Genomic DNA, 27302 nt, shown 5'->3' with positions numbered 1-27302 from the left:
GAGATAGCACGACAATACCAAAGGATTAGACAGAACGGATAGTCAGGACATAGCCAAGAAGTCAGAAACCAGAGAAACAGATATACAGTACAGAATCAACAGGCAAACTCAACGGGGGACAGAACCAGGTCAGAACCATACAAGCAAGCTAGAAGACAACTAACAGGCACACAGGGGTCACCACACCCGGCCAAAGGCAAAAGTACAACTGACAGGGATTGGAGTTTACCAGGGATATAAGAAGCTCTCCCTGAACCAAAGAGAGGCCACAATAATTAACCCCAGGCATGCAGGTCAAAGCCTACACTGGGCTCAAGACATTAACCCCTGACGTGTAGGTCAAAACCTGCACTGGGATCATGACACTATTGGTGTTTCATTGCTGGACTTTCACTATTGGTGTTTCATTGCTGGACTTTCACTATTGGTGTTTGCCTGTATTTATATATATATATATATATATATATATATATATACAGTGGGGAAAAAAAGTATTTAGTCAGTCAGCAATAGTGCAAGTTCCACCACTTAAAAAGATGAGAGGCATCTGTAATTTACATCATAGGTAGACCTCAACTATGGGAGACAAACTGAGAAAAAAAAATCCAGAAAATCACATTGTCTGTTTTTTTTTTCATTTTATTTACATATTATGGTGGAAAATAAGTATTTGGTCAGAAACAAGCAAACAAGATTTCTGGCTCTCACAGACCTGTAACTTCTTCTTTAAGAGTCTCCTCTTTCCTCCACTCATTACCTGTAGTAATGGCACCTGTTTAAACTTGTTATCAGTATAAAAAGACACCTGTGCACACCCTCAAACAGTCTGACTCCAAACTCCACTATGGTGAAGACCAAAGAGCTGTCAAAGGACACCAGAAACAAAATTGTAGCCCTGCACCAGGCTGGGAAGACTGAATCTGCAATAGCCAACCAGCTTGGAGTGAAGAAATCAACTGTGGGAGCAATAATTAGAAAATGGAAGACATACAAGACCACTGATAATCTCCCTCGATCTGGTGCTCCACGCAAAATCCCACCCCGTGGGGTCAGAATGATCACAAGAACGGTGAGCAAAAATCCCAGAACCACGCGGGGGGACCTAGTGAATGAACTGCAGAGAGCTGGGACCAATGTAACAAGGCCTACCATAAGTAACACACTACGCCACCATGGACTCAGATCCTGCAGTGCCAGACGTGTCCCACTGCTTAAGCCTGTACATGTCCGGGCCCGTCTGAAGTTTGCTAGAGAGCATTTGGATGATCCAGAGGAGTTTTGGGAGAATGTCCTATGGTCTGATGAAACCAAACTGGAACTGTTTGGTAGAAACACAACTTGTCGTGTTTAGAGGAAAAAGAATACTGAGTTGCATCCATCAAACACCATACCTACTGTAAAGCATGGTGGTGGAAACATCATGCTTTGGGGCTGTTTCTCTGCAAAGGGGCCAGGACGACTGATCCGGGTACATGAAAGAATGAATGGGGCCATGTATCGTGAGATTTTGAGTGCAAACCTCCTTCCATCAGCAAGGGCATTGAAGATGAAACGTGGCTGGGTCTTTCAACATGACAATGATCCAAAGCACACCGCCAGGGCAACGAAGGAGTGGCTTCGTAAGAAGCATTTCAAGGTCCTGGAGTGGCCTAGCCAATCTCCAGATCTCAACCCTATAGAAAACCTTTGGAGGGAGTTGAAAGTCCGTGTTGCCAAGCGAAAAGCCAAAAACATCACTGCTCTAGAGGAGATCTGCATGGAGGAATGGGCCAACATACCAACAACAGTGTGTGGCAACCTTGTGAAGACTTACAGAAAACGTTTGACCTCTGTCATTGCCAACAAAGGATATATCACAAAGTACTGAGATGAAATTTTGTTTCTGACCAAATACTTATTTTCCACCATAATATGCAAATACAATGAAAAAAAAAACAGACAATGTGATTTTCTGGATTTTTTTTTCTCAGTTTGTCTCCCATAGTTGAGGTCTACCTATGATGTAAATTACAGACGCCTCTCATCTTTTTAAGTGGTGGAACTTGCACTATTGCTGACTGACTAAATACTTTTTTTCCCCACTGTATATATATATATATATATATATATATATATATGATTTCGTTATATTTATGGCTGCACTCATCCCTCTTCTTTCTTCCCTCCCCCCTTCCCATCCTCCTCACTTCTGTTTCAGTAGGTTTTACTTAGTTCATTATGGACAGTGCACGTGTGCATTGCTGCATGCTCCTCCTGCATGTAGACAGGTGGCTCTATGCCCTCTTCACGTGCGTGGGCATTTCCTCGCCCGCACGTGCATGCTGGGGCATGACGCTGTGTGCTGTGTGACAGGACTTGCCGTGCGCAGCGAGCATGCGCTGCTCTCGTCTTCCCATTGGGCTCATTGTAGCACGTGATGCTGCAGCGTCACTATGTGAAGGTCCTCAACCTTCAGCTTAGCTCATCCCCTTGAGAAAGTTGCACATGAGGCAGCAAAACGTATGTCGGGGCTTCTCTTTATTGGGGTATTCCCTCCTCCTCCAGCACCTTTGGTAAGCCTGCTCAACCTATCCTTTATCTATGCAACTTTTGTCACTAGTTGATATATTACTGTAACCAGGCGATACCTACAGTTGTGGCCAAAAGTATTGACACCCCTGCAATTCTGTCAGATAATACTCAGTTTATTCCTGAAAATGATTGCAATCACAAATTCTTTGGTATTATTATCTTCATTTAATTTGTCTTAAATGAAAAAACACAAAAAGAATTGTCCTAAAGCCAAATTGGATATATTTCCACACCAAACATAAAAAAGAGGGTGGACAAAAGTATTGGCACTGTTCAAAAAATCATGTGATGCTTCTTTAATTTGTGTAATTAACAGCACCTGTAACTTACCTGTGGCACCTAACAGGTGTTGGCAATAACTAAATCACACTTGCAGCCAGTTGACATGGATTAAAGTTGACTCAACCTCTGTCCTGTGTCCTTGTGTGTACCACATTGAGTATGGAGAAAAGAAAGAAGACCAAAGAACTGTCTGAGGACTTGAGAAACCAAATTGTGAGGAAGCATGAGCAATCTCAAGGCTACAAGTCCATCTCCAAAGACCTGAATGTTCCTGTGTCTACCGTGCGCAGTGTCATCAAGAAGTTTAAAGCCCATGGCACTGTGGCTAACCTCCCTAGATGTGGACGGAAAAGAAAAATTGACAAGAGATTTCAATGCAAGATTGTGTGGATGCTGGATAAAGAACCTCGACTAACATCCAAACAAGTTCAAGCTGCCCTGCAGTCCGAGGGTACAGGAGTGTCAACCCGTACTATCCGTTGGCATCTGAATGAAAAGGGACTGTATGGTAGGAGACCCAGGAAGACCCCACTTCTTACCCCGAGACATAAAAAAGAAAAAGCCAGGCTGGAGTTTGCCAAAACTTACCTGAAAAAGCCTAAATCGTTTTGGAAGAATGTTCTCTGGTCAGATGAGACAAAAGTAGAGCTTTTTGGGCAAAGGCATCAACATAGAGTTTACAGGAGAAAAAAAAGGCATTCAAGGAAAAGAACACGGTCCCTACAGTCAAACATGGTGGAGGTTTCCTGATGTTTTGGGGTTGCCTTGCTGCCTCTGGCACTGGACTGCTTGACCATGTGTATGGCATTATGAAGTCAGAAGACTACCAACAAATTTTGCAGCGTAATGTAGGGCCCAGTGTGAGAAAGCTGGGTCTCCCTCAGAGGTCATGGGTCTTCCAGCAGGACAATGACCCAAAACACACTTCAAAAAGCACTGAAGACTTCTAAGGTGGCCAGCAATGAGTCCAGACCTGAATCCCATAGAACACCTGTGGAGAGATCTAAAAATGGCAGTTTGGAGAAGGCACCCTTCAAATATCTGGGACCTGGAGCAGTTTGCCAAAGAAGAATGGTCTAAAATTCCAGCAGAGCATTGTAAGAAACTCATTGATGGTTACCGGAAGCGGTTGGTCGCAGTTATTTTTAGCTAAAGGTTGTGCAACCAAGTATTAGGCTGAGGGTGCCAATACTTTTGTTTGTCTGGCCCATTTTTGGAGTTTTGTGTGAAATGATCAATGTTTTGCTTTTTGCTTCATTCTCTTTTATGTTTTTTCATTTAAGAGAAATTAAATGAAGATAATAATACCAAAGAATTTGTGTTTGCAATCATTTTCAGGAAGAAACTGAGTATTATCTGACAGAATTGCAGGGGTGTCAATACTTTTGGCCATAACTGTAGCTGCCAAAAAATATTTAGCTACAGGGCAGATATTTTACACTGGGTTTTGTCCCCCACACGGATCGCAAATCATTGCGCTCAAAATTTTGTCATTTCAGGCCACCATAGAATTTTTTTGTCGTGTCATAGCCTACTCATTGACAAAGTTTTGCTGACCAAAAAAAAATTACAGGCAGATATTTGAAAGTGGGCTATCTCCGTCAGATGCCTAATCTATCTGTGGGCTACAAATTGTGGCATTTCAGGCCTACATTCACCTCTTTTTGCTGTGTCTTACACTAGTTCTATAGACCATTTTGGGGTAAAATATAAAAAAAATACAGGCCACATATTGAATACTGTGGTATCTCCGTCAAAAGCCAGATCTATCTGTAGGTACAAATTGTGGCATTTCAGACCTACATTCACCTTTTTTGCTTTGTCCTACCCTAATTCTATGGACTATTTTGGGGTAAAAAATAAAAAAAATACAGTCCACATATTGAACAGTGTGGTATCTCCGTCAGACGCCTGATCTATCTGTGGGCTACAAATTGGGGCATTTCAGGCCTTCTTTCACCTTTTTTTTTGCTGTGTCTTACCCTAGTTCTATAGGCCATTTGAGTATTATCTGACAGAATTGCAGGGGTGTCAATACTTTTGGCCACAACTATAAACATTTTGCTTTGGACTCTCTTTCTAATGCCTCTACTATGGAGGACTTACCCCTATTCCCATAGCACCATGTCTGGCACCCTCTGACATTTTGTGTTTAGTGATCTTTGTATCTTGTTATGTATTAAAAAAATGTTGATATTTTTATTTAAGTAGCACTCATACTTCTGCCTTTTTCTTCTGTTTCATGCTGTTTGAAAGTGAGTGCAGTGACTTGGGGAATCTTTTTGCATTGCCACATGGCAAGCTATCCCCTTGAAGTGTTACTAATATACTAATTTATAAATACCTGTCTGTGTTAATCAGCTCATGAAATACATTTCCATTTGACCAGCTTGCTTTTTCTGCACCCCCGATGACCGATGTGCAAAAATTTCGCACTGGCCAAGCTGCTGATAACATATTTAAAGATTTTTAAATGTGAAAAATATATTTTATATGTAATTCAAACATTTTTACCATACAAAATATATACTTATATGTCATGTAGATTAGGTTGGAGTGCTGTCTGTTAGCAGCATTAGATCGAGACTAACGTCTGTTCTAAAAGGGGTTGGCCACTACTTTACATGTTCCATTTATGTGAATTAACTGACATATATAAAGTCTTTTGTAAATACTTTGCTTGCCCAAATCCTTCTGCATCCTGATCTACTCCCCTGGTCACATGATCTCTAGCGAGAATCCTCTGACCTTCTATGATATCACATCAGATTATTTCTGACTTCCTGGCTCTGGAATCTGACATATCACAGTCATGTGGCTTTCACTCTATTCAGCAGAGCTCCCACCTTGCTTCTGCTGCAGATACAGCTCTCCCAACTCCCTGCACATTTCTCCCTCCTGAGGTTACCCCTATCTATATGCATAAGGCGGAGTGACATACTGTTATATACTACATGTAAAAAATATATATATTTTTTCTCTCTCTATTATTTATATACTCTCATACATTTATAGTTCTCCAATCATCCTATTGCAGTATAACATGATTAGTTATTTAGGGGATTTTTCCTGCTAGGTCTGGTGTTCTGGTGCATTGTGATACTTTTATGAACTATATTAGTGACTCTCCTGCAGCAGTGTCCTAGATAAGACATTTTGCTATGGATGAGTCTGACTCTGGAGGACGCGGGGAAGGGGTTTCGCAGAGTTATAAGAGTGTGCTATCTGCTGGCTCCCAGCCCAGCACAAGGACTCATTGGAAATGGTATCAAAAGGGCGCAAAAGATTACAAAAAGGAATCAATGTCTGGGACAGAAAAGCTAGTAGAATGGGATGTGGGGATCTTTAGAGGAATTGTTCTTAAGCTTTTTTTGCAAAATCAGTAACCAAGTTGGGGTAGATGACAACCGGTTTCAAAGTCACAGAATAAATGTTGTTAGGATCTGTTTCCATCTGCATTGATTGTTTCAGTTGTTCTGCTTGATTGTAGGGGCCAAACACTGAAAGCAAAAGAAGTAATGGATCACTGACATGAGAGATGGCCATGGTCCTTAATGGAATCCTTTGACTATAATGGAGACATTCAGTTTCCATCTTTGGATGTACAGAATCCAAGATGAACGCTCTTACTGGAGCATCTGATATGAGGCAGACATGAACAAATGTTTATAATGTCACTAAAGTTAAAAAAAACCAAACATTATTATTAACTTTTTGAGCACCATTGATTCCATGGTGCTGTACATCAGGAGGGGTTACATACAAAATGCAAACATAAATTACAATGAACAAAATAATAGTGAGAGGCTGGTACAGAGAGGGAGAGGGCCTAGCTTTTGTGGGCTTACAGTCTACAGGATTAGGTTGGGGGATAGTGGCAGCTCGGATGGTGGTGAGGTAACAGCGGGGTCATTCAAGCCTTCTTGAAGAGTTGGATTTTCAAATTCCATCTGAAGGTTCCAAATATGCTGGATAATCGAATGCATTGTGGAGAATTCTTGGGGGACAATTGGGTGAGGAATGTATGCGTGTGATGGAGGTAGTGAGTAAGTTTTGTGAAGATCGGAGATTACCTGTGGGGAGGACCAGAGAGTACTATCAATAGTAATAGTATTACTCCATCGATTTAAAAAAAATGATTAATTGGTCTCCGTAATAATTTAATTAATCAGTACTGAAAACAATCAATCTTTTTTTCAACAGACAATGAGAGTCTAAAAAGCTTTTTTTTTCACCTATTTAAACCCATTAGGGCCTGTTCACACCTTATAGAAATTACTGCAACTGAAAATGTATTCCAAACATCTGAATAGGGCTATTTCTTCAGCATGTGTATAAAATAGTCACAGATATTTCTGCAAAAGTCTGCCAGCTGTGCACATGAACCCATACTTGCAGTGTTGATGCTCGTGAAGATTAAGCAACCCAATGAGGTAGGCACCAAGTGTATGTGCAAAAATATTGTTTCTTATACAGACAAAACCTAAGATAGAAATAAACTAACATATTGCCTGCTGTAAGTAAAGAGCAATAGTGCATATAAATAACATAAGGTACAAAATTAAACCCTGCATTTGATAAAAAAAAGCGTAAAAGTCATCCCACCAGTGCCAAGGTGTACCCAGTTTGCATAGACCAAACCCGTTGTTAGGGACTTGCGGAATGCACTGAATAAAAGAGATGGTATAAGGTGCGTTCGCAGCCCAGGGTCCACTGTGCAAAGATGGTAAACTGCTGCTAGGTAATGGCGGAGCACTAACTGAACACCGGCGGGTTAACCGCTGACCCGCTGTGTACAGGAGCGAACTCTGTTGCTTCACAGAGCCGCTGCAACATAAACACCAGAGCCTGTTAATGCTCAACAGAGGTTGGCAATATGAGCACTAGAATATAGTTACAGGACTCTGCCCCTGTTATGCTGGGTTAGAGTCCCTCTAGACACACTAGTGCACTAGGCTCAACACTGCAGCTGTGGTGCCAGGAAGAACAACAAAAGTATAAGCATACAAGGTCCGCGCTGCACCGCTCTGGCGGACGCAACTAACCTCCTTGATTAGGGCAAAGAAAGCACACAGCTTGCACACGACGCCGCTACAGGCAGTTGCAGCTACTTGAGGCTGTAAAAGGTGCCTTGTGCTGGATGGCACAATGTGGCGCTAAGTGAAGTGCTGTGAGTGGAAGCACTGTGGCGCAAAGGCAATGCCACTGATAGGCGGTGACTCTACTACAGTTCCCTAACACATGCGCATCAAGGGAGTGTAGTCTTAATAAGTCAGTCACCTGTTTCATACATCCATCATCACTCACACATATATCAACAAGACTCTATACTAGCGCATGGCCAAGCGACCATGTGACTCTTTTATAGCGGCGTCTATCCGGGACCTTCCCAGTGGACCAATACAAGCAGGAACGGTACCTGCACATGTGACCTCTGACCTCCAATGAGAGGTCATCCCATGGGCATGCTCAGTAGGCAAAAGACAGGACTTAGTCCCAGGAGCGTCTGCTTGCTGCTGACTCAAGCATGGTGTTATAGCAGAGCCTGAAGGAGCAACCAGACGCCTAGCATGAGCCTGGGCAAGACGCTGTGACCGACATCTCTGCTGAGCAGGAATCTCTGTGACTGCAGAGGAATGGGAGACTGCAGAGGACATGGTTTGAGATTCCCCCTGTGAAGTGAGGGAAACTCGACGCCTAACATTACCCCCCTCCTAGGGCCCCCTCCCCCCTGAGCCCTGCTACGCTCAATGGCCGAAACAAGTAGAACAGCGCGGATGTTCTCCACAGCCTTCGAGGTCTGATTCTCTGGGCCATGACCCTTCCAGTCCACCAGATAAAACTTTTTTCCACATACAACCCAGCACCCCACAATGGCATTCACCTCAAACTCCTCCTAGGACAAGCCTGATGTCCCGGCAGATGACTCGGAAAACCGGGACATGTGAATGGGCTTAAGGAGGGAGATATGGAAGGTATCAGTGATACCCAAGTGTGGAGGAAGGGCCAGCCGGTAGACCACAGGGTTAACTTGTTCGAGGACCTTGAAAGGACCTATGTAGCGAGGCGCAAACTTAGTGGACTCGACCCGCAGCCTGATATTACGGGCGGAGAGCCACACCAAGTCGTCAGGGGCGAAGGTCAGAGCAGGGCGCCGGTTTGCATCCGCGGAGACCCTCAATCTCTCCTTGGAGGCCCAGATGGCATCCTGGGTGTGGTCCCAAATATCACATGCCTCTACCGCCCAGTCTGCCACCCTAGAGTCGGTGGAGGCCACGGGCATGGGTACAGGGACGTGCGGATGCTGGCCGTAATTGAGGAATGGGGTCTGACCAGTGGAATCGGCCACAGTGTTGTTCAAGGCAAACTCCGCCCATGACAGCAAGGATGTCCAGTCACCCTGCCTGGCCGAGACAAAATGTCATAGGTATGTGACCAGGGTCTGGTTGGCCCTCTCTACCAACCCATTCGTCTCGGGATGATAAGCCGAGGAGAGATTCAGCTCAATCAGATCAAAGCTGAGCAAGCGACAGAGTTCTCTCCAAAACCGAGGCGCGAACTTTGGACCCCGGTCACTGACGATCTTGTCCGGCATGCCGTGTAGGTGGAAGATGTGTTTGATGAACAGCACTGCCAGGCCCCATGCAGAAGGTAGCCGAGAGAGAGGCACCAGGTGTGCCATTTTATAGGAATGGTCGGTGACGACCCAGATAACCGTGCTGCCACTGGACTTGGGTAGGCCCACCACGAAGTCCATATCGACCATCTCCCAGGGCCTGTCCACCACCGGCAGGGGGTAAAGCAGCCCAGCAGGCTATTGCCTAGGAGACCTATTCTTGGTGCAGGAGACACACGCCTGAATATAGTCTCCGACGTCACGGGCCATATGCGGCCACCAGTACGTCCTCGCCAGGAGCTCAAATGTCCGCTTTGTCCCAAACTGTCCACCCACCCTGGACTCGTGAGCCCAAGAGAGAACCTTTGGTTATAGATGGGCAGGAACAAAAGTCTTACCCGGAGGTACTGACTCAAGGGCAACCGGAGCCACGGTCCTCGGGCTCTCGGATGGGACAATTAGCAGAGGCTCTGTCGCCTCCTCCTCCGATGACACTACGGAGCGAGAGAGAGCATCGGCATGGACGTTCTTCTCCCCAGAGAGAAAATGGAGGGTAAAGTGAAGCTGGGAGAAGAGCAGAGACCATCTGGCCTGATGAGAGTTTAGCCGCTGGGCTGTCTGCAAGTATACCAAGTTCTTGTGGTAGGTATATACCTGGAAGGGGAACCGAGCCCCCTCCAGGAGATGTCTCCACTCAGAGAAGGCCAACTTCATTGCCAGCAACTCCCTGTCCCCGATGGAATAGTTCCTCTCTGCCGGCGCAAAGGTCTTGGAGAAAAAGAAGCAAGGATGCTTCCAACCTTGAGCGTCCTTCAGGCACCGACGGAAGAGGCATCCACCTACAAGACAAAGGGTTTGTCCACATCGGGACGATGTAGAATGGGAGCACTGGCAAAATGGGACTTGATGGAGGTGAAGGCCTTGGAGACCTGTTCCGACCACAACTTGGGATTGGCTCCCTTCTTGGTGAGGGCAGCCAAGGGAGCCACCAAGGTGGAAAAGTGGGGAATAAACTGGCGATAGTAATTTACGAACCCAAAAAGCGCTGCACCGCTTTAAGGGAGCGGGGAACTTGCCAGTCCATTACCGCCTGCAATTTGGCAGGATCCATAGCCAAACCCTGGGCAGAGATGATATAGCCCAGGAAAGGCAAGGACTCCTGCTCAAACAGACACTTCTCCTACTTGGCATAGAGGGAGTTAGCTCGTAAGCGGGGCGAAGACTTTGCCAACCTCTCTCCGATGGGAGTCCATATCTAGAGAGAAGATGAGAATATCATCCAGATAGTCAACCACCGAGGTGGAGAGCATATCCCGAAAGATGTCGTTGACAAAGTCCTGGAAGATGGCCGGAGCATTACAAAGACCAAAGGGCATGACCAGATACTCATAATGGCCATCCCTGGTGTTAAATGCCGTCTTCCATTCGTCCCCCTCAGGGATGCATATCAGGTTTTAGGCCCCCCGCAGATCTAATTTGGTAAAATCTCTCTCCCCATAATCTATCAAAAAGTTCCAATATCAGGGGCAGAGGATACTTGTTCTTAACGGTGATAGCATTAAGACCCCTGTAATCGATGCAGGGATGTAGTTCTCCATTCTTCTTCTGACGAAGAAGAATCCTGCACCTGCTGTTGACACTGACTTCCTAATGAATCCTCTTGCCAGATTCTCTCTGATGTATTGAGACATGGCCTCTGTCTCCGGGGGAGATAGGGGTAGACTCGACTCCGGGGAGGCTCAGCATCAAGCTAGAGGTCAATAGGACAATCATAAGGGCGATGCGGTGGAAGGGTTTCTGCCGCCTTTTTAAAGAACATGTCTGCATACTGTCGATAGTGTTTGGGGAGCGAGGAAAAATCTGCGGGGACCTCGGTGGAGGCAACCTGGACGCACTCCCTCAGACATCTACCCTCACAAGATTTACTCCAACCAAGAATTCTCCCTGAGGACCACTCTATATGGGGGGAATGATACCGCAACCAGGGGACCCCTAGTAGGACCTGGTCGATACCCTCGGGCATGACGAGAAGGGATATCATCTCCTGATGAGATGGAGACACCGAGAGTATCAATGGAGCATTCTAGTGGGTAATCTGTGAGGGCAGAGTCGCGCCGTTCACCACTCTGACGGTGACTGGCTCAGATATCATAACCAGGGGTATTAAGTGCCATTGAGCGAAGGCAGATGACATAAAATTGCCCTCGTCTCCAGAATCCATGCAAACCTCCACTGCCAGAGTGGAAGAACCAAACTCAAGTGTCCCCTTAAAGGACAGCTTAGAGGTAAACGCTGCAGATTCTAGTGAGCCACCTACTACGACCACTAGATGGCAAGGTGACCAGACTGTCGGCAAACATGACAGGTCACAGGAGCTAGAGCAGACTGGGGCCTGGATCCTGCACGGGAAGTCCCCTGAACCTCGGACACCTGATCGGGGGATTCCAGAGGTTTAGCAAAACTGGGTGCCAACCTAAACTTCTGCCTACACTGGGACCGCTCCAACCTTCGCTAGGCAAAGCGAAGATCAATGCGGGTGGAGATGGTGATAAGCTCCTCCAGTATGTCGGAATCTCCCTGGTGGCCAGGGCGTCCTTCACATGGTCAGCCAGACCCCTCCAGAATGCCAGAATGAGGACTTTATCTGGCCACTTCATCTCCAAGGCCAGAGTCCAGAACTGGATGGCGAAGTAGCTAACCATGGACGAGCCCTATGACAATGCCAGCAGCTGGAGCGTGGTATCATGGGTGACTCGTAGTCTCAGGAAGACATTCTTCAGAGTGCCCAAGAACTGCAAAGCACTCTGCACCACATGATCACCATGCTCCCACAGCGGTGTGGCCCACTCCAAAGCCCTGCCCTACAAGAGGGAAATGACAAATCCCCCCTTAGCCCGCTCGGAGGGGAATTGTGCAGCCAGCAGCTCCAGCTGTATAGTGCACTGGCTCACTAAACCCCTACAAGAAGCACTATCGCCTGAGAACTTTTCTGGCAATGGGAGGCGGGATAAAGCCGGGACAGGGATGGCAGTAGACACACGGGAGACAGCCTCCGTGGCTGCCTGAACAGCGACCATGGTAACATCCACAGCTGAGGCTGAGTGCTCGAGAGCTGCCAACCTGCCCTCCAACTGCTGGATGTACTGCTGCAGTCGTTGTTTGCCCATCATTACTAGCCAGACCCTGGCACTAGTATAATGTTAGGGGTTTGCGGACGCACCGAATAAAAAAGATGGTATAAGGTGCATTGGCAGCCCAGGGTCCACTGTGCAGAGATGGTAAACTGCTGCTAGGTAATGGCAGAGCACTAACTGAACACCGGCAGGTTAACCGCTGACTTGGTGTGTACAGGAGTGAACTCTGTTGCTTCACAGAGCCGCTGCAACATAAACGCCGGAGCCTGTTAATGCTTACAGAGATCTGCAATATGAGCACTAGTGTATAATGTAGTCACAGGACTCTGCCCCAGAGATGCTGGGTTAGAGTCCCTCTAGACACACTAGCAACAGCGGTGCCAGGAAGAAAAACAAAAGTATAAGCGCACAAGATGTTTCCTGCACCACTCTGGCGGACGACACTAACCTCCCTGATTAGGGCAAGGAAAGTGCACAGCTTGCACACGGCGCTGCTACTGGCGGTTGCATCTACTTGAGGCTGTACAAAGGTGCCTTGTGCTGGATGGCACAATATGGCGCTAAGTGAAGTGCTGTGAGTGGAAGCACTGTGGTGCAAAGGCAATGCTACTGAAAGACGCTGACTATACTTCAGTTACCTAACACATGCGTATCCAAGGGAGGGGAGTCTTAATAAGTCAGTCACCTGTTTCATACATCCATCATCACTCACACATATACCAACAAGAGTCTATACTAGCGCATGGCCGAGCGACCATGTGACTCTTTTATAGCGGCGTCCTTCCGGGACCTTCCCAGTGGACCAATCCAAGCAGGAACGGGACCTGCGCATGTGACCTCCGACCTCCAATAAGAGGTCGTCCCATGGGCAAGCTCAGTGTTGTGAATTCTCTTACTTCCGAGTCAGGGCTCCCTCTGGTGGTTACTGTGGGTAGTGAAGCTGGCCAGATTGACTGAGGTCTGCCACCTGATGATGATGATGATTAGAGATCTGGGGTTACCGATTGGGAGTATTTAAGTGTGCAGGCTTCCCTTAATTGTTGCTGGTGATTAGTTCTTCTGTGCATCTTGAGGTCTGCTGTCTCCTGATTATCCTGCATTTTTCAGCTAAGTTGTTCATTTGCTAATCCTTTGCTTCTGATCTGGTTTTGCCTCTTTCTGCTTTGCTTTGCGGGTTTAGCACGCTTCCTGCTGGGGATGTGCTGGACCCTGCTCCATATGTTACAGCTTGTGTCAGTTTGTAAAGTCCCCTGTTATATTAGTCTCTTTTGCTTTGCTGCCAGTTTACACCAGAATGTTGATATAGTGGGGGAGAGGTCGTGAGACCTCAGTGTATTTTGTACATCAGACGTGTTGGATTTTTTAGGTTTTTTTGCATAATTGCAGACAGTGTCTTTCCTTTCCTATCCTATCTAGACAGTTTGGGCCCCATCATTTGCTCAGTCTATTTTCTGCCTGTGTTTGTCCCTCATCTGGTCTCACCGACAATATATGTTTGGGGGCTGTCTATTTCTTTGGGGTTCTACTCCGGGGCAGTTTAGATTTCACCTTTCTTGCTTTAGGCCTAGTTAGTTCTCCGGCTGTGTCGAGGCATCTAGGGCATTGTAGGTACGGTCCATAGCTACTGTTAGTTGTGTTGTTGGAATTAGGGGTCTGCAATCCGCTAAGTTACCAACCTTTCTGGTTTCCTGGTGGCCTAGCCTATTCCTGCCATCCTCCTTGATGACGTGTTCATAACAGCTCAGTAGGCAGAAGACGGGACCAGTCCCAGGAGCGTCTGCTTGCAGCTGACTCAAGCATGGTGTTATAGCAGAGCCTGAAGGAACAACCAGACCCCTAGCATCAGCGTTGGTAAGACGCTGGGACTGATGTCTCTGATGAGCTGGAATCTCTGTGGCCGCAGAGGAATGGGAGACCACAGAGGACATGGCTCAAGATGCCCCCTGTGCAGTGAGGGAAACTCGACGCCTAGCACCAGTAGCATTAAAACCTTATCATGTGTAATAAACTATCTCAATGTGAATAAAGGCTGAGCAGGATCGGGGCCCAAATCTGGACATCCAGCAATGAGAAGCAGTATAAAATGTAATGTCCAGCTCAAGGAAGGGGAGACCTCACCTTTGAATGCACTGAGTGAAATAATTTAGAGCAAAACTAAAGTAAATGAACTGGAGAATAAGTTGATATACATACAATGTGTAGGAGCATGTTCACACTTGCCATTAAATAGGCAAAATTTAACACTAGAACTACTGGACTCGTGATCCCGACTAGAACTACTGAATGTAGTCATACTGACTTGTTTTCGTTTATTTTTAGAGTTTCATTTGTGGTTATTTATTAATAATTATATTTTTTTTAATGTATTATTATTGTGAGATCCAACAGTAATGCTTTGGAATGTTTTCTTTCTGATTTTTCATATTTTTCTACAGGAATTAAAAGTAAACAAAGTAAAACACTAATAATAGACGTTTTACAATCATTTATTATTAAAGTGCACACATATAAACAACAACTCAAGAACAACAAGCAGAGAAAATGACTACTAGGTCAGTCAGTGCTCCTTCTCCTCAGTACCTGAAGAAGGCCGTTGGGTTGATACCGGTTGTACTTCATAATAACGTTTTATTGAGATTCAGCTCCAATTCTACATTTTCCTTCTCCTCCTAAAAAGTATGGCATAATTGACCTTCTAAACATTTGTTGATTCGCATTTCAGGCATCGTCTTTCATTTACGGCGGTACATTGCCCACACAAAGACTTATGGCAAGTCATACAATAGCCAACAGATCTATTATTTTTGCATTTTTCTTTTATCTGGCAAAATTTTTTTTGAAGCATCACATCTGAAGATGTAGCAACTTGGGACATGCCACCCTTTGCCCTAGATATAACATAAGGACCACTCAACTCTGTAACAAGCTTTTGCAAAAAATGCCTTGTGTGACATTTTTTCGGGGGTCATCTCCTTGTATACTATCCAAGCATTTATACCCCCTAAGTCTAAGGTATTTTCAAATGCGTGAACAGACCATATCCTAGTACATGTTCTTGTGGTGTATTTGCAAATTCCACTCGAGAGTTCACTGGTTCACTGCTGAAAAATAGAAATGAAATGAAAACTAAAAGAAATAATAACTGTTCTGCCACCTTCAAACGTAGGTGGGCTGAATCAGTTGACAGACAGCTAAACTCTTTCCTAACAATTCATTGAGGTAGATGCAGGGGTCCTTTACAACTTTTATTGCTAGGATCATTGTAAAACTAGAACAGAAAATAGCAGTCCTGGACATATATACAGTATATATTCATATAACACAGCATACAATGAGAATCACCAGTAACATATCCCTGCTGTTCTGTTCGCTACCACTATACAAATATAATGTTCGCTCATTTTTGACTGGACCTATAAAAGTCTTGACGTTTTAGCTAATTTATACATTTTTTCGCAGAATTATACTGCATGTGAACATGGTTGATCATAAACAAAAGAAAAAAGAAAAAAAAAAACACGTAATTTTTATCGTTTTCGCGTCATAAACCATTACATTGCATTATTGCTATATTCATGCATATTGCCCATTTGCTGATAAACAAATATTCTTTCTAGCTGTAAACTATAACTAATAACATCAAGCTGTATGCAAATATAGTTTTCCCCCCAACAAATTGCTGCTTCACACTATACAGTACAAAATAATCGAATAATATGACAATGAAATGTTGCTATATACTTGTATGAGTTTTTTGAGCTCTTATGTCTGCATGTGTTCTCTTTGTCTCTTCAGCTGAACTGAAAGTAAACTTACTATCCAGACTACTGTCTACTGCTAGGACCAGAGAAAAGCAACACCTTTCTTTAGCATTAGATAAGAGCCTACAGTATTACAAACAAGCTCTTTTCAGTTCAGCATTACACAGTAATAGAACCAGGTAACACAAGGAAAATGTGAAAAGTTGACATCTGAATTGAACTACATCTATATGAACATCAGGGTAAATAAGATAGAGTGAAAAAATTATGCACAAAACTTTACAGCAACATTTAGTGACAAAAGGACAGCAAAATATAGCAGGTAGTCAAAATGACTACCTTTAGTAGTTAAGGTAAATTTTGAAAAAAAAGCGCAATTTTTTCACCAAAATTATTTATTGTCACAAAATCTTTTTTCACATCCTATTTGAGGAAAAGTCACCAAGTCTCAAGCCGGAATTCCGAAAAATGTAGTCACAGAAGAGAAATAAAAAGTGCAAGTAGTCAAAATGACTATACCAGTAGTTCTAGTGTTAAGACAAAACAAAATGAACGGTCTTAATCACTAGTATTTAGAAAAAGACTATAAAAATATGTCATGACTAGAGTTGAGCGACTTTTGGTTTTTTAGGGTCGCGTTTCGTTTCGTGAAACCCGACTTTTCCAAAAGTCGGGTCGAGCAAGATCGTCCGATTATAGGGAAAAGTCGGGGTCGTCCCGAAACACGAAACCCAATGTAAGTCAATGGGGAATAAAAGTCGGCAGTGAGAGGAGGACAGGAAACACACCAACAGTGCCCATTTGAATGCCAAAAGCATCAATTCTTCTTACTTAAGCTTGTCAACCTTAATTAACTTCATAATACAAGTTACGCACTGAAAAATGGGGGTTATTTGGCTACAGACTGTGGAGGGGAGGGCTGGCTGCAGGTTTTCATGTGCCCTGGGCGAAAGAGCGCCCCTTTAACACATACCACAACTCATCATGCTCCGATACGGCAGAGAAATAGCGGTATAGTACAATGAAAAATACCTCACTTTTTACATCTCATGACGAGGCCCATCTATTTCTCCATACAGAATCATTGGTCCCATATAATGTTTGAAACAGTATATGATGAGCTCCACATAATGCTACAGTATATGTTGGTCCCCATGGATGAAGCTCTACTGTCTTATGGGCCCAAATAATGCTCCAAACATAATGGGCCCCATTTCTAATGCTCTAGTGTATAATGGGCCCTGTAAATGCTGCTCCAGTGTCTGATGTCCACCTTTGGAATGTTCCAGTGTATGGTGGGCCCCATCTATCATTCTCAGACGGTGTTAGGCCCAGTATGGATTGCACGTGATTGCACAAAGGTTAGAAAGGGTACCGTATCCCCAGATAACATGTATGGATAGCGTACACATTCAAAATATATGTCTCAGGAGGCAGGCTCAGACGGTGTTAGGCCCAGTATGGATTGCACGTGATTGCACAAAGGTTAGAAAGGGTACCGTATCCCCAGATAACATGTATGGATAGCGTACACATTCAAAATATATGTCTCAGGAGGCAGGCTCAGACGGTGTTAGGCCCAGTATGGATTGCACGTGATTACACAAAGGTTAGAAAGGGTACCGTATCCCCAGATAACATGTATGGATAGCGTACACATTCAAAATATATGTCTCAGGAGGCAGGCTCAGACGGTGTTAGGCCCAGTATGGATTGCACGTGATTGCACAAAGGTTAGAAAGGGTACCGTATCCCCAGATAACATGTATGGATAGCGTACACATTCAAAATATATGTCTCAGGAGGCAGGCTCAGATGGTGTTAGGCCCAGTATGGATTGCACGTGATTGCACAAAGGTTAGAAAGGGTACCGTATCCCCAGATAACATGTATGGATAGCATACACATTCAAAATATATGTCTCAGGAGGCAGGCTCAGACGGTGTTAGGCCCAGTATGGATTGCACATGATTGCACAAAGGTTAGAAAAGGTACCGTATCCCCAGATAACATGTATGGATAGCGTACACATTCAAAATATATGTCTCAGGAGGCAGGCTCAGATGATGTTAGGCCCAGTATGCATTGCACGTGATTGCACAAAGGTTAGAAAGGGTACCGTATCCCCAGATAACATGTATGGATAGCGTACACATTCAAAATATATGTCTCAGGAGGCAGGCTCAGACGGTGTTAGGCCCAGTATGGATTGCACGTGATTGCACAAAGGTTAGAAAGGGTACCGTATCCCAAGATAACATGTATGGATAGCGTACACATTCAAAATATATGTCTCAGGAGGCAGGCTCAGACGGTGTTAGGCCCAGTATGGATTGCACGTGATTGCACAAAGGTTAGAAAGGGTACCGTATCCCCGGATAACATGTATGGATAGCGTACACATTCAAAATATATGTCTATACATCAGGAGGCAGGCTCAGACGGTGTCAGGCACAGTATGGATTTGACGGCCCAGATTACACAGCGGAGGAGCAGGGAGAGGTAAAGATTGCAAATGCTGGGGCCCTGCCCAAGCAAGGGGGCCCACTCGTGGGCGTCGGTACTGGCACTGGGCCCCTCATAGTACAGCGGTGTGTCTGACGGCGGGTGTGCACCACCACCGTCAGAGACACTTGATTGCACTATGAGGGACCCTGTGCCAGTGCCCGCGCCCAAGAGTCGGCCTACCCACCTGTCCAGGGCAACGGCACTCGCACGGTGTCGTGCGCTAGGTGGTGACCCCGGCCATGGGTGGGGAGGCAGCACAGTTAGGGAGTTTTAGAAAGTGGCATATGTTGATGTTGGACATTCAGCTGATGCAAAAGGCGAAATAGGTGAAGTACCAGGAAGAGGTGGACCAAAGCAAGCCATTTTTCTGTCACCCTATGTGTCATCAGGGGAAGGTGGGACAAAATCCTTGGAAACCCATGCGTGGTTCATTTTAATGAAGGTTAGATCATCCACATTTTGGGTTGACAGATGGGTCCTTTTTTCTGTCAGGATTGATCCAGCTGCACTGAAGACTCTTTCCGATAGCACACTTGCAGCTGGGCAAGCGAGCTCCTGTAAGGCATATTGTGCCAATTCAGGCCAGGTGTCCAGTTTAGCGGCCCAATAGTCAAAGGGGAATGACCTGTGTGGGAGAACATCGATATGGGAGGAAAAGTAGTTTGTAACCATAGTTGACAACTGCTGTCTCCTGTCACTTTCCATCGATGCAGTATTACCAGTTGTGTGAGCGGTATTTGAAAAATCAGTCCACAACATTGTCATGAAACCGCTGTCTCCAACGCCACTTCTGCTGTGTGCACCACGAACACCTCTGCCAAGCTGCCCCCGGCCCGTACGGCTCGTGTGAGAACCATCACCGCTACTGTGTGCTGGGAATGCCTCAAGCAACCGATTTACCAGAGTTGCTTGTTTATTAGCCAATATTAGGTCAAGGTTCTCCTGTGGCATGATGTTTTGTAATTTGCCTTCATAGCGTGGATCCAGGATGCTGGCCAACCAGTAGTCGTCATCGTTCATCATTTTGGCAATGCGGGGGACCCTTTTTAGGATCCGCAAGGCATAATCTGACATGTGGGCCAATGTTCCCGGTGTCAATGATGCACTGCAAGTGCTGGGTGGAGGAGCACTTTCTGGCAAATCCACATCCCTCCAGTCACGCACAAACCCTGTACCAGACCTTGCCACGCCAACATTTTCACTTGCCCCATGAGATGCATCCTCCTCCCCTAATTAATCATCCCCATCATCATCCTCCTCCTCCTCATCTTCCTCCACCTCGTCCAGGAGAGGTCCCTGAGCAGACAATGGCTGAATGTCATCAAGGATTCCATCCTCCTCTTCCTCCTCATCAACATTGGCTGCAGACGCCTGCTCCTTAAGGTGCGTCAAAGTTTGCATGAGCAGACGCATAAGTGGGATGCTCATGCTTAGGATGGCGTCGTCTGCACTTACCAGCCGTGTGCATTCTTCAAAACACTGAAGGACTTTACAAAGGTCTTTCAGATTCGACCACTGCACACCTGTCAACTCCATGTCTGCTCTCAAAGTGCCTGGCCGTGTATCCTCCCACAAATGCATTATGGCCTGCCTCTGCTCGCACAGCCGCTCCACCATGTGCAGGGTGGAGTTCCACCTTGTTGCAATGTCGATAATGAGGCGGTGGTTGGGAAGGTGGAGCAATCGCTGCAGCTTCTGCATACGAACGGAGTGTACAGGCGACCGGCGGATGTGCGCGCACATTCTTCGCACCTTCTGGAGCAGGGCTGTTAACTCCGAATAATTTTTGAGGAAGCACTGCACCACCAGGTTCAAGGTGTGAGCCAAGCAAGGTATGTGGCTGAGTTTTGAAAGGGCTATGGCTGCCACAAAATTACGGCCGTTATCACTAACTACCTTGCCTGCCTCAAGATGTACACTGCCCAGCCATGACTCAGTTTGTCGCTTCAAGTACTCGGCCAGCACCTCGGCGGTGTGTCTGTCGCCCAAACACATCATCTGCAACACAGCCTGCTGACGCTTTCCACTAGCTGCTCGATAGGGGGACACATCGTGTGCAACAGTGGCAGCTGCAGATGGAGTGCTCGTACGACTGCGCTCTGTGGACGAGCTTTCGCTTCTGGAGGAGGAGGAGGAGGGTCGAACGCCTACAGCCAACTGTTTCCTATACCGTGGGCTAGGCAGCACTGTCCCACCACCGCTGTCCCCTGTGGACCCTGCATCCACCACATTAACCCAGTGCGCAGTGATGGACACGTAACGGCCCTGGCCATGCCGACTGGACCATGCATCAGTTGTGAGGTGCACCTTTCCGCTCACTGACTGCTTGAGTGCATGGACAATGCGGTCTTTCACATGATGGTGGAGGGCTGGGATGGCTTTGCGAGAGAAGAAGTGGCGACTGGGTAGGTCATAGCGTGGTACTGCATAGGCCATGAGTTCGTGGAAAGCTGTGCTTTCCACCAACCGAAAGGGCATCATCTCAAACGAGATTAGTTTGGCAATGTGGGCGTTCAAACCCAGTGTACGCGGATGAGAGACTGAGTACTTTCTTGACCTACTCATAGTGTCTGGGAGGGTGAGCTGGACTTGAGAGCTGCATATGGTGGAAGTAGCGGTGGACAGGGCGGACTGAGAGAGGGTTGATGATGGTGATGGAGTTGGTGTTCTTTCTGATGGCCTAGAATCAGTCTTTCGTTGATATAACAGTGGGATTCCCTGACTGCTGTGGTCTTGCAACGACACCTCAACATTTGCTGCTGTGCTAACCGGTGGGCTTACAGTGGGGGAAACAATGTAGCGTTGCTGACTACCTTCGTTGTGATCAGTTGCACATGTGGCACTTGAGGTTTGGTGTTGTGTCCACGCTTGCAAGTGCATGCTGGTTAAATGTCTAAGCATGCAACTGGTATTCAAATTTTTCAGATTTTTCCCTCGGCTAAAGGTCTTTGCGCACTTCTTACAGATAACCTTGGCCTGATCATGAGGATTTTGTTCAAAAAAGTGCCACACTGCACTCTTCCTACTTTGGCAGACATTTTGCAGCCTAGCACGCTGTGATCTTTTGACCCTCTGGACAAGCTGTCCAGCAACTCTTTTGATGTTTGGAACCTGTCTTTGGAGTGCTCCGGGCCTGCCAGATAACAGCTGTTGCGATGTCGATGTCTGCTGTGGATGCTCCTCATCTGAGCTATTGGAAGCAGCACCCTCTTCTCCCAATGGATGCCAATCTGGGTCAACAACTGGGTCATCCATCACCTCCTCTTCTATGTCATGTGCACCTTCCTCTGTGTCACCGTGTATGGTGGTATAGTGTGCGGAAAGGGGCACCTGAGTCTCATCAGGGTCAGAATCTGGCTCTGTACACTGCGAGGACAATGTAGTGCTCTGAGTGAATGTACCAGCAGAATCATCCATCAGCGGCTGTGCATCAGTGCACTCCATGTCAGATTCATCTTGGCCTGGGTAATTCACCATTTCACTTGATAATCCAGGCATGGTATGTGAAAACAGCTCCATGGAGTAATCAGTAGTATGGCCTGCGTCATCCTTCAATCTTGGTTGGGGTGAAGGACACAAGGAAAGGTGTGGTTCATGAACATGAGCCTCCAATGACGACTCAGTGCTTTTACTTTTTACAACTGAAGAAGAGGAGGCGATAGAGCTGGAGGCTGAGTCAGCAATGTAAGACAAAACTTTTTCCTGATGCTCTGGCTTTAAAAGCGGTTTGCCAATTCCTAGAAAACTAAGCGTTCGAGGCCTTATGTAGCCAGACGATGACGCAGGGTCAGCACCTCCTGCATTCGGTCCTATTTTGCTCTTGCCACTACCATCAGATCCACCACCAACACCATCATTACCAGCTGCCAACCCCCGCCCAATTCCACGGCCTCTTCCACCAGCCTTCCTCATTTTTGGTAGAAATGTAGACAAAATCCAACAAACTATATAGTAATGTAAAACAAGGTACAAGGTGTCTATAGGACAGGGGAGATTTTGAATTTCTGCAGACACTTGTGGACACTGGACACTTTTGGATTGTGTGAGGCCCACTGATATCTGAGCGCTATGTGACAGGCTCGATGGCACAGCTGTGACCAAAGTGACTAGAGGATAAGGGAGATTTTGAATCTCTGCACACACTTTTGGACACTGGATGGACACTTTTGGATTGTGTGAGGCCGACTGATATCTGAGCGCTATGTGACAGGCTCGATGGCACAGCTGTGACCAAAGTGACTAGAGGATAAGGGAGATTTTGAATCTCTGAACACACTTTTGGACACTGGACACTTTTGGATTGTGTGAGGCCCACTGATATCTGAGCGCTATGTGAGAGGCTCGATGGCACAGCTGTGACCAAAGTGACTAGAGGATAAGGGAGATTTTGAATCTCTGCACACACTTTTGGACACTGGATGGACACTTTTGGATTGTGTGAGGCCCACTGATATCTGAGGGATATGTGACAGGCTCGATGGCACAGCTGTGACCAAAGTGACTAGAGGATAAGGGAGATTTTGAATCTCTGCACACACTTTTGGACACTGGACACTTTTGGATTGTGTGAGGCCCACTGATATCTGAGCGCTATGTGACAGGCTTGATGGCACAGCTGTGACCAAAGTGACTAGAGGATAAGGGAGATTTTGAATCTCTGCACACACTTTTGGACACTGGATGGACACTTTTGGATTGTGTGAGGCCCACTGATATCTGAGTGCTATGTGACAGGCTCGATGGCACAGCTGTGACCAAAGTGACTAGAGGATAAGGGAGATTTTGAATCTCTGCACACACTTTTGGACACTGGATGGACACTTTTGGATTGTGTGAGGCCCACTGATATCTGAGCGCTATGTGACAGGCTCGATGGCACAGCTGTGACCAAAGTGACTAGAGGATAAGGGAGATTTTGAATCTCTGCACACACTTTTGGACACTGGATGGACACTTTTGGATTGTGTGAGGCCCACTGATATCTGAGCGCTATGTGACAGGCTCGATGGCACAGCTGTGACCAAAGTGACTAGAGAATAAGGGAGATTTTGAATCTCTGCACACACTTTTGGACACTGGACACTTTTGGATTGTGTGAGGCCCAATGAATATCTGAGCGCTATGTGACAGGCTCGATGGCACAGCTGTGACAAAAGTGACTAGAGGATAAGGGAGATTGGATTGCTTTTAAAAAAGCAGTTTGCGGAGCAGTGGGTAAACAGCAATGCAGGAATGTCAGGAAGCCTTAGAAGGCAGCCCAACAACCAACACCACTGATACACCACTATATAGCCTCCCCTTGCACTACACACACAGTGACTGGTGTGTTGTGCAGGCCAAATTGCTAGCAGCAGAAGCAGTTTTTTTGTCTTCTCAGCAGGACAAAAAAAAAAATTGGGATTGCTTTTAAAAAAGCAGTTTGCGGAGCAGTGGGTAAACAGCAATGCAGGAATGTCAGGAAGCCTTAGAAGGCAGCCCAACAACCAACACCACTGATACACCACTATATAGCCTCCCCTTGCACTGCACACACAGTGACTGGTGTGTTGTGCAGGCCAAATCGCTAGCAGCAGAAGCAGTTTTTTTGTCTTCTTCCCTGCCTAACGCTCTCCCTACAGAATCAGCAGCAACCTCTCCCTATACTAAGATCGGCAGAAGTAAGATGGCGGTCGGCGTGCACGCCCTTTTATACCCCCTGTGACGCCCACCAAAGCAAGCCAATCACTTGCATGCCCTTCTGAAAGATGGTGGTGACCCGTGCCTATGTCATCACGTTGCCCACAGTGTCCGTGGATCCTGATTGGCTGAAAAAGAGCGCAAAACAAACTTTTGAAACGCAACTTTGGCGCGTAAGTCGCCGACCTCGTGGCCGACCTCATCCTAGGGTCGGGTTTCGTTTCATGAAACCCAACTTTGCCAAAAGTCGGTGACTTTTGAATTTTTTCGACTCGTTTCGCTCAACTCTAGTCATGACATATATTGTATATATTGAAGTTTAATTTTGCTATATTTTTGTGTTTTAAGTTTAGTAACCATTTGTGACATTTTTCTTAATTTCACACACAGATGCACTCTCTTCGCCTATTGAGCCAGAACCAACCATCACACATTTTCCAAAGTATGAGTGACAACTTTCGTCCAGTGCAACCACTTTTCCATCGAGGCTTGAGAGGAAATCTTGATTTCAGCAAACTAGGACGAAAATGTAAAGGCGCAAACTATAAACTTCATGGTATGAATTAATTCTACATACAGAAAACATATTTTTATTTCTGAAATAGCCATCTTTTACTTATTGTAACCTCTGCAACTCAATCTGTAGCATAACTTCTGCATTCAATTGCTAGCTTTAGAAGTCACTCTGTATGGTTTGTGATCACTGGGGCAAGTTACTGACAGTAGTGGACACTTGGCTAGTTGAAGTGACTACTAGAGACCATTGGAGGGGTTGGAAAATAATGACAATTTTATTATTTTAACAAATTTCTTGTTGTTTCTTAAAAAACTGTAACCTTCTTAAATGATATATTAAGAAGGAAAGCAAAAGAAAGAGAGAAATTGTCATTTCGGATAAAATCCTAAATACCTTCAATTAGCAAATCACCTTTGTTTTGCTTAAACATTAAAAATGACTCATCTTGTTACATTACCCTAGTAGGAAAAGGAGATTGACATTTCAGAGTAGACCGCGCTGCTGTATGAAGGAACAGCTCCAGAGTGGAATATCAATTTCGTAGTTTTTATTTTATGCATTTCATGCTCTCACCAAATTCTTTTTTAAAACAATCTACGTAGCCATAGTTAGTGTTGAAAGAAACCTGTTCTAGAATATTAATAAGACAAGTGTCTGTGGACATGTGCACAAGGGTACTTTACCCCTTTCACTTTGTGTAGGAAAATATTTTCACAGTGGATATTCAGATCGTATACTGGAAATACCAGCAGTGCTGAGATAATGAAAGGTTACTCACAATGTAGTGCATAAATAAAAAGATTCTAATCGCACAGCTGTCCACCCTGTCTGTCGGATCTAATACTGGAGATGCCAAGGGTGATGAGGTAAGAAGAGGCTGCTCACACTGCTGTCCACCCCGTCTATCTGATGTATTATTGGAGATACCAGGAGTGCTGAGATAAGAATAGGCTGTTCACACTTACGTCCACACTGTCTTTTTGCATGCCGAGTGGGTGCTTTGGCATGGAAATAGTTTGACAGCATGCTCACAGTTACATATCCCATTCTATTAACTTTCTAAGACAGTTTCAGTAAATGTAACTTGACTGTGGCTATTTTTATTCTCTAGAGATTATCTCCTTAGACAAAAAGAATGTCAATTTGCTAATTAAAGGTATTTTGTAATATATTCATAATGACATTTTCTTTCTTTTTTTCCTATTCCTGGAGGACTCTTTTATAGTTCATGTAAATTAATACAATTATTTTCACATTCACTATTCTATATTTATCCCATAACTCTTTTTTTCTCACATTACAGTGGACTGGCCTTCGTCTTTGAAAAACTGAGCAATTTATATTACGGTATTTCTGTCCGATCTGCAAAAATTCCCAAACAACTTATGTCTCCAGGATAGATGGAACACTGGGAAAAAAATAAGAACTGCTTGTGTTTTCAAAAGAAATTTTTTACAGCTTTTAAAAAAAAATATTGTAAAGAGATAAAGATCAGCTATATATGTGTACTGTTAAGGGGGAATTAAAACTAATTGCCAGCCTTTAATCTCAATTCAGCACAAGACTTAATAAAGTTGAAAATATCCTTTCTATAAATTAATTTAAGAGGAAATGATGTAATTTCATACACAAATCCTGATAAATTATTCAACATTCAGGAAATGCACTGAAATGAATGTTTCCTGAAAATGCTTGTGTGAAAATACTCACTGTGCAGAAATGTACTGTTTTGTGAAACGAACTTGCCTGCAATAATATCCAGTATGTGATATAATTTAATGAAAAGCATGTAGGTAATCAGTAGGTGAGAGAAAAAATGTGGCCTAAAGATGATTTGACACTTTATAATATTATGACTTTTTGTTGATAATAATAAAATCAATTAACATTCCATATTTGACTTTTTTATTGCTTTTATTATTGAAATGTGTCATAATTAAAATAAAACTAAAATTGCTTATCAGGAATCTTTTGATTATGCTAAACCATAAAAAGAATGCATGTGTTGTGGGGTTAAAGAACTTAAGGAAAGAAAGGAAATGTCTAAATAAAAGCTAGAAAATTTTATGTCAACTGCCAGTTTTGCTAACTACCGGGTTTACATAAAGGGCAGAACATAGGAGAGAGTTTGAGTTGAAATTCTGCAATAAAATTCAGCTTAATGCATGTAATTCCTGTTTTAACAAACCTCATTCACAAAGTAAAACATTTGAATTGGATTAAAGGCACATTGTAGG

At 45.0% G+C, this 27302-nt stretch overlaps 1 protein-coding gene across 1 annotated transcript in view; it reads left to right on the top strand.

Moving 5' to 3' along the window:
* The window catches only part of CA11 (carbonic anhydrase 11), a 1551304-nt gene extending 1524346 nt beyond the window's left edge, over nt 1–26958 (top strand). Inside the window, exons 8-9 of the mRNA XM_073552098.1 lie at nt 24939–25104; nt 26369–26958. Of these exons, the coding sequence (XP_073408199.1) occupies nt 24939–25104; nt 26369–26397 (195 nt within the window). The 3' untranslated portion in view covers nt 26398–26958. The remainder of the gene's footprint in view (nt 1–24938; nt 25105–26368) is intronic.
* The last annotated feature ends 344 nt before the right edge of the window (nt 26959–27302 follow it).

The sequence above is a fragment of the Dendrobates tinctorius genome, unplaced genomic scaffold (genome assembly GCF_039654945.1).
Source record: "Dendrobates tinctorius isolate UK_male_01 unplaced genomic scaffold, ASM3965494v1 ptg000184l, whole genome shotgun sequence".
Classification (NCBI taxonomy): domain Eukaryota; kingdom Metazoa; phylum Chordata; class Amphibia; order Anura; family Dendrobatidae; genus Dendrobates; species Dendrobates tinctorius.
This window is presented reverse-complemented; position numbering and strand designations above follow the sequence as displayed.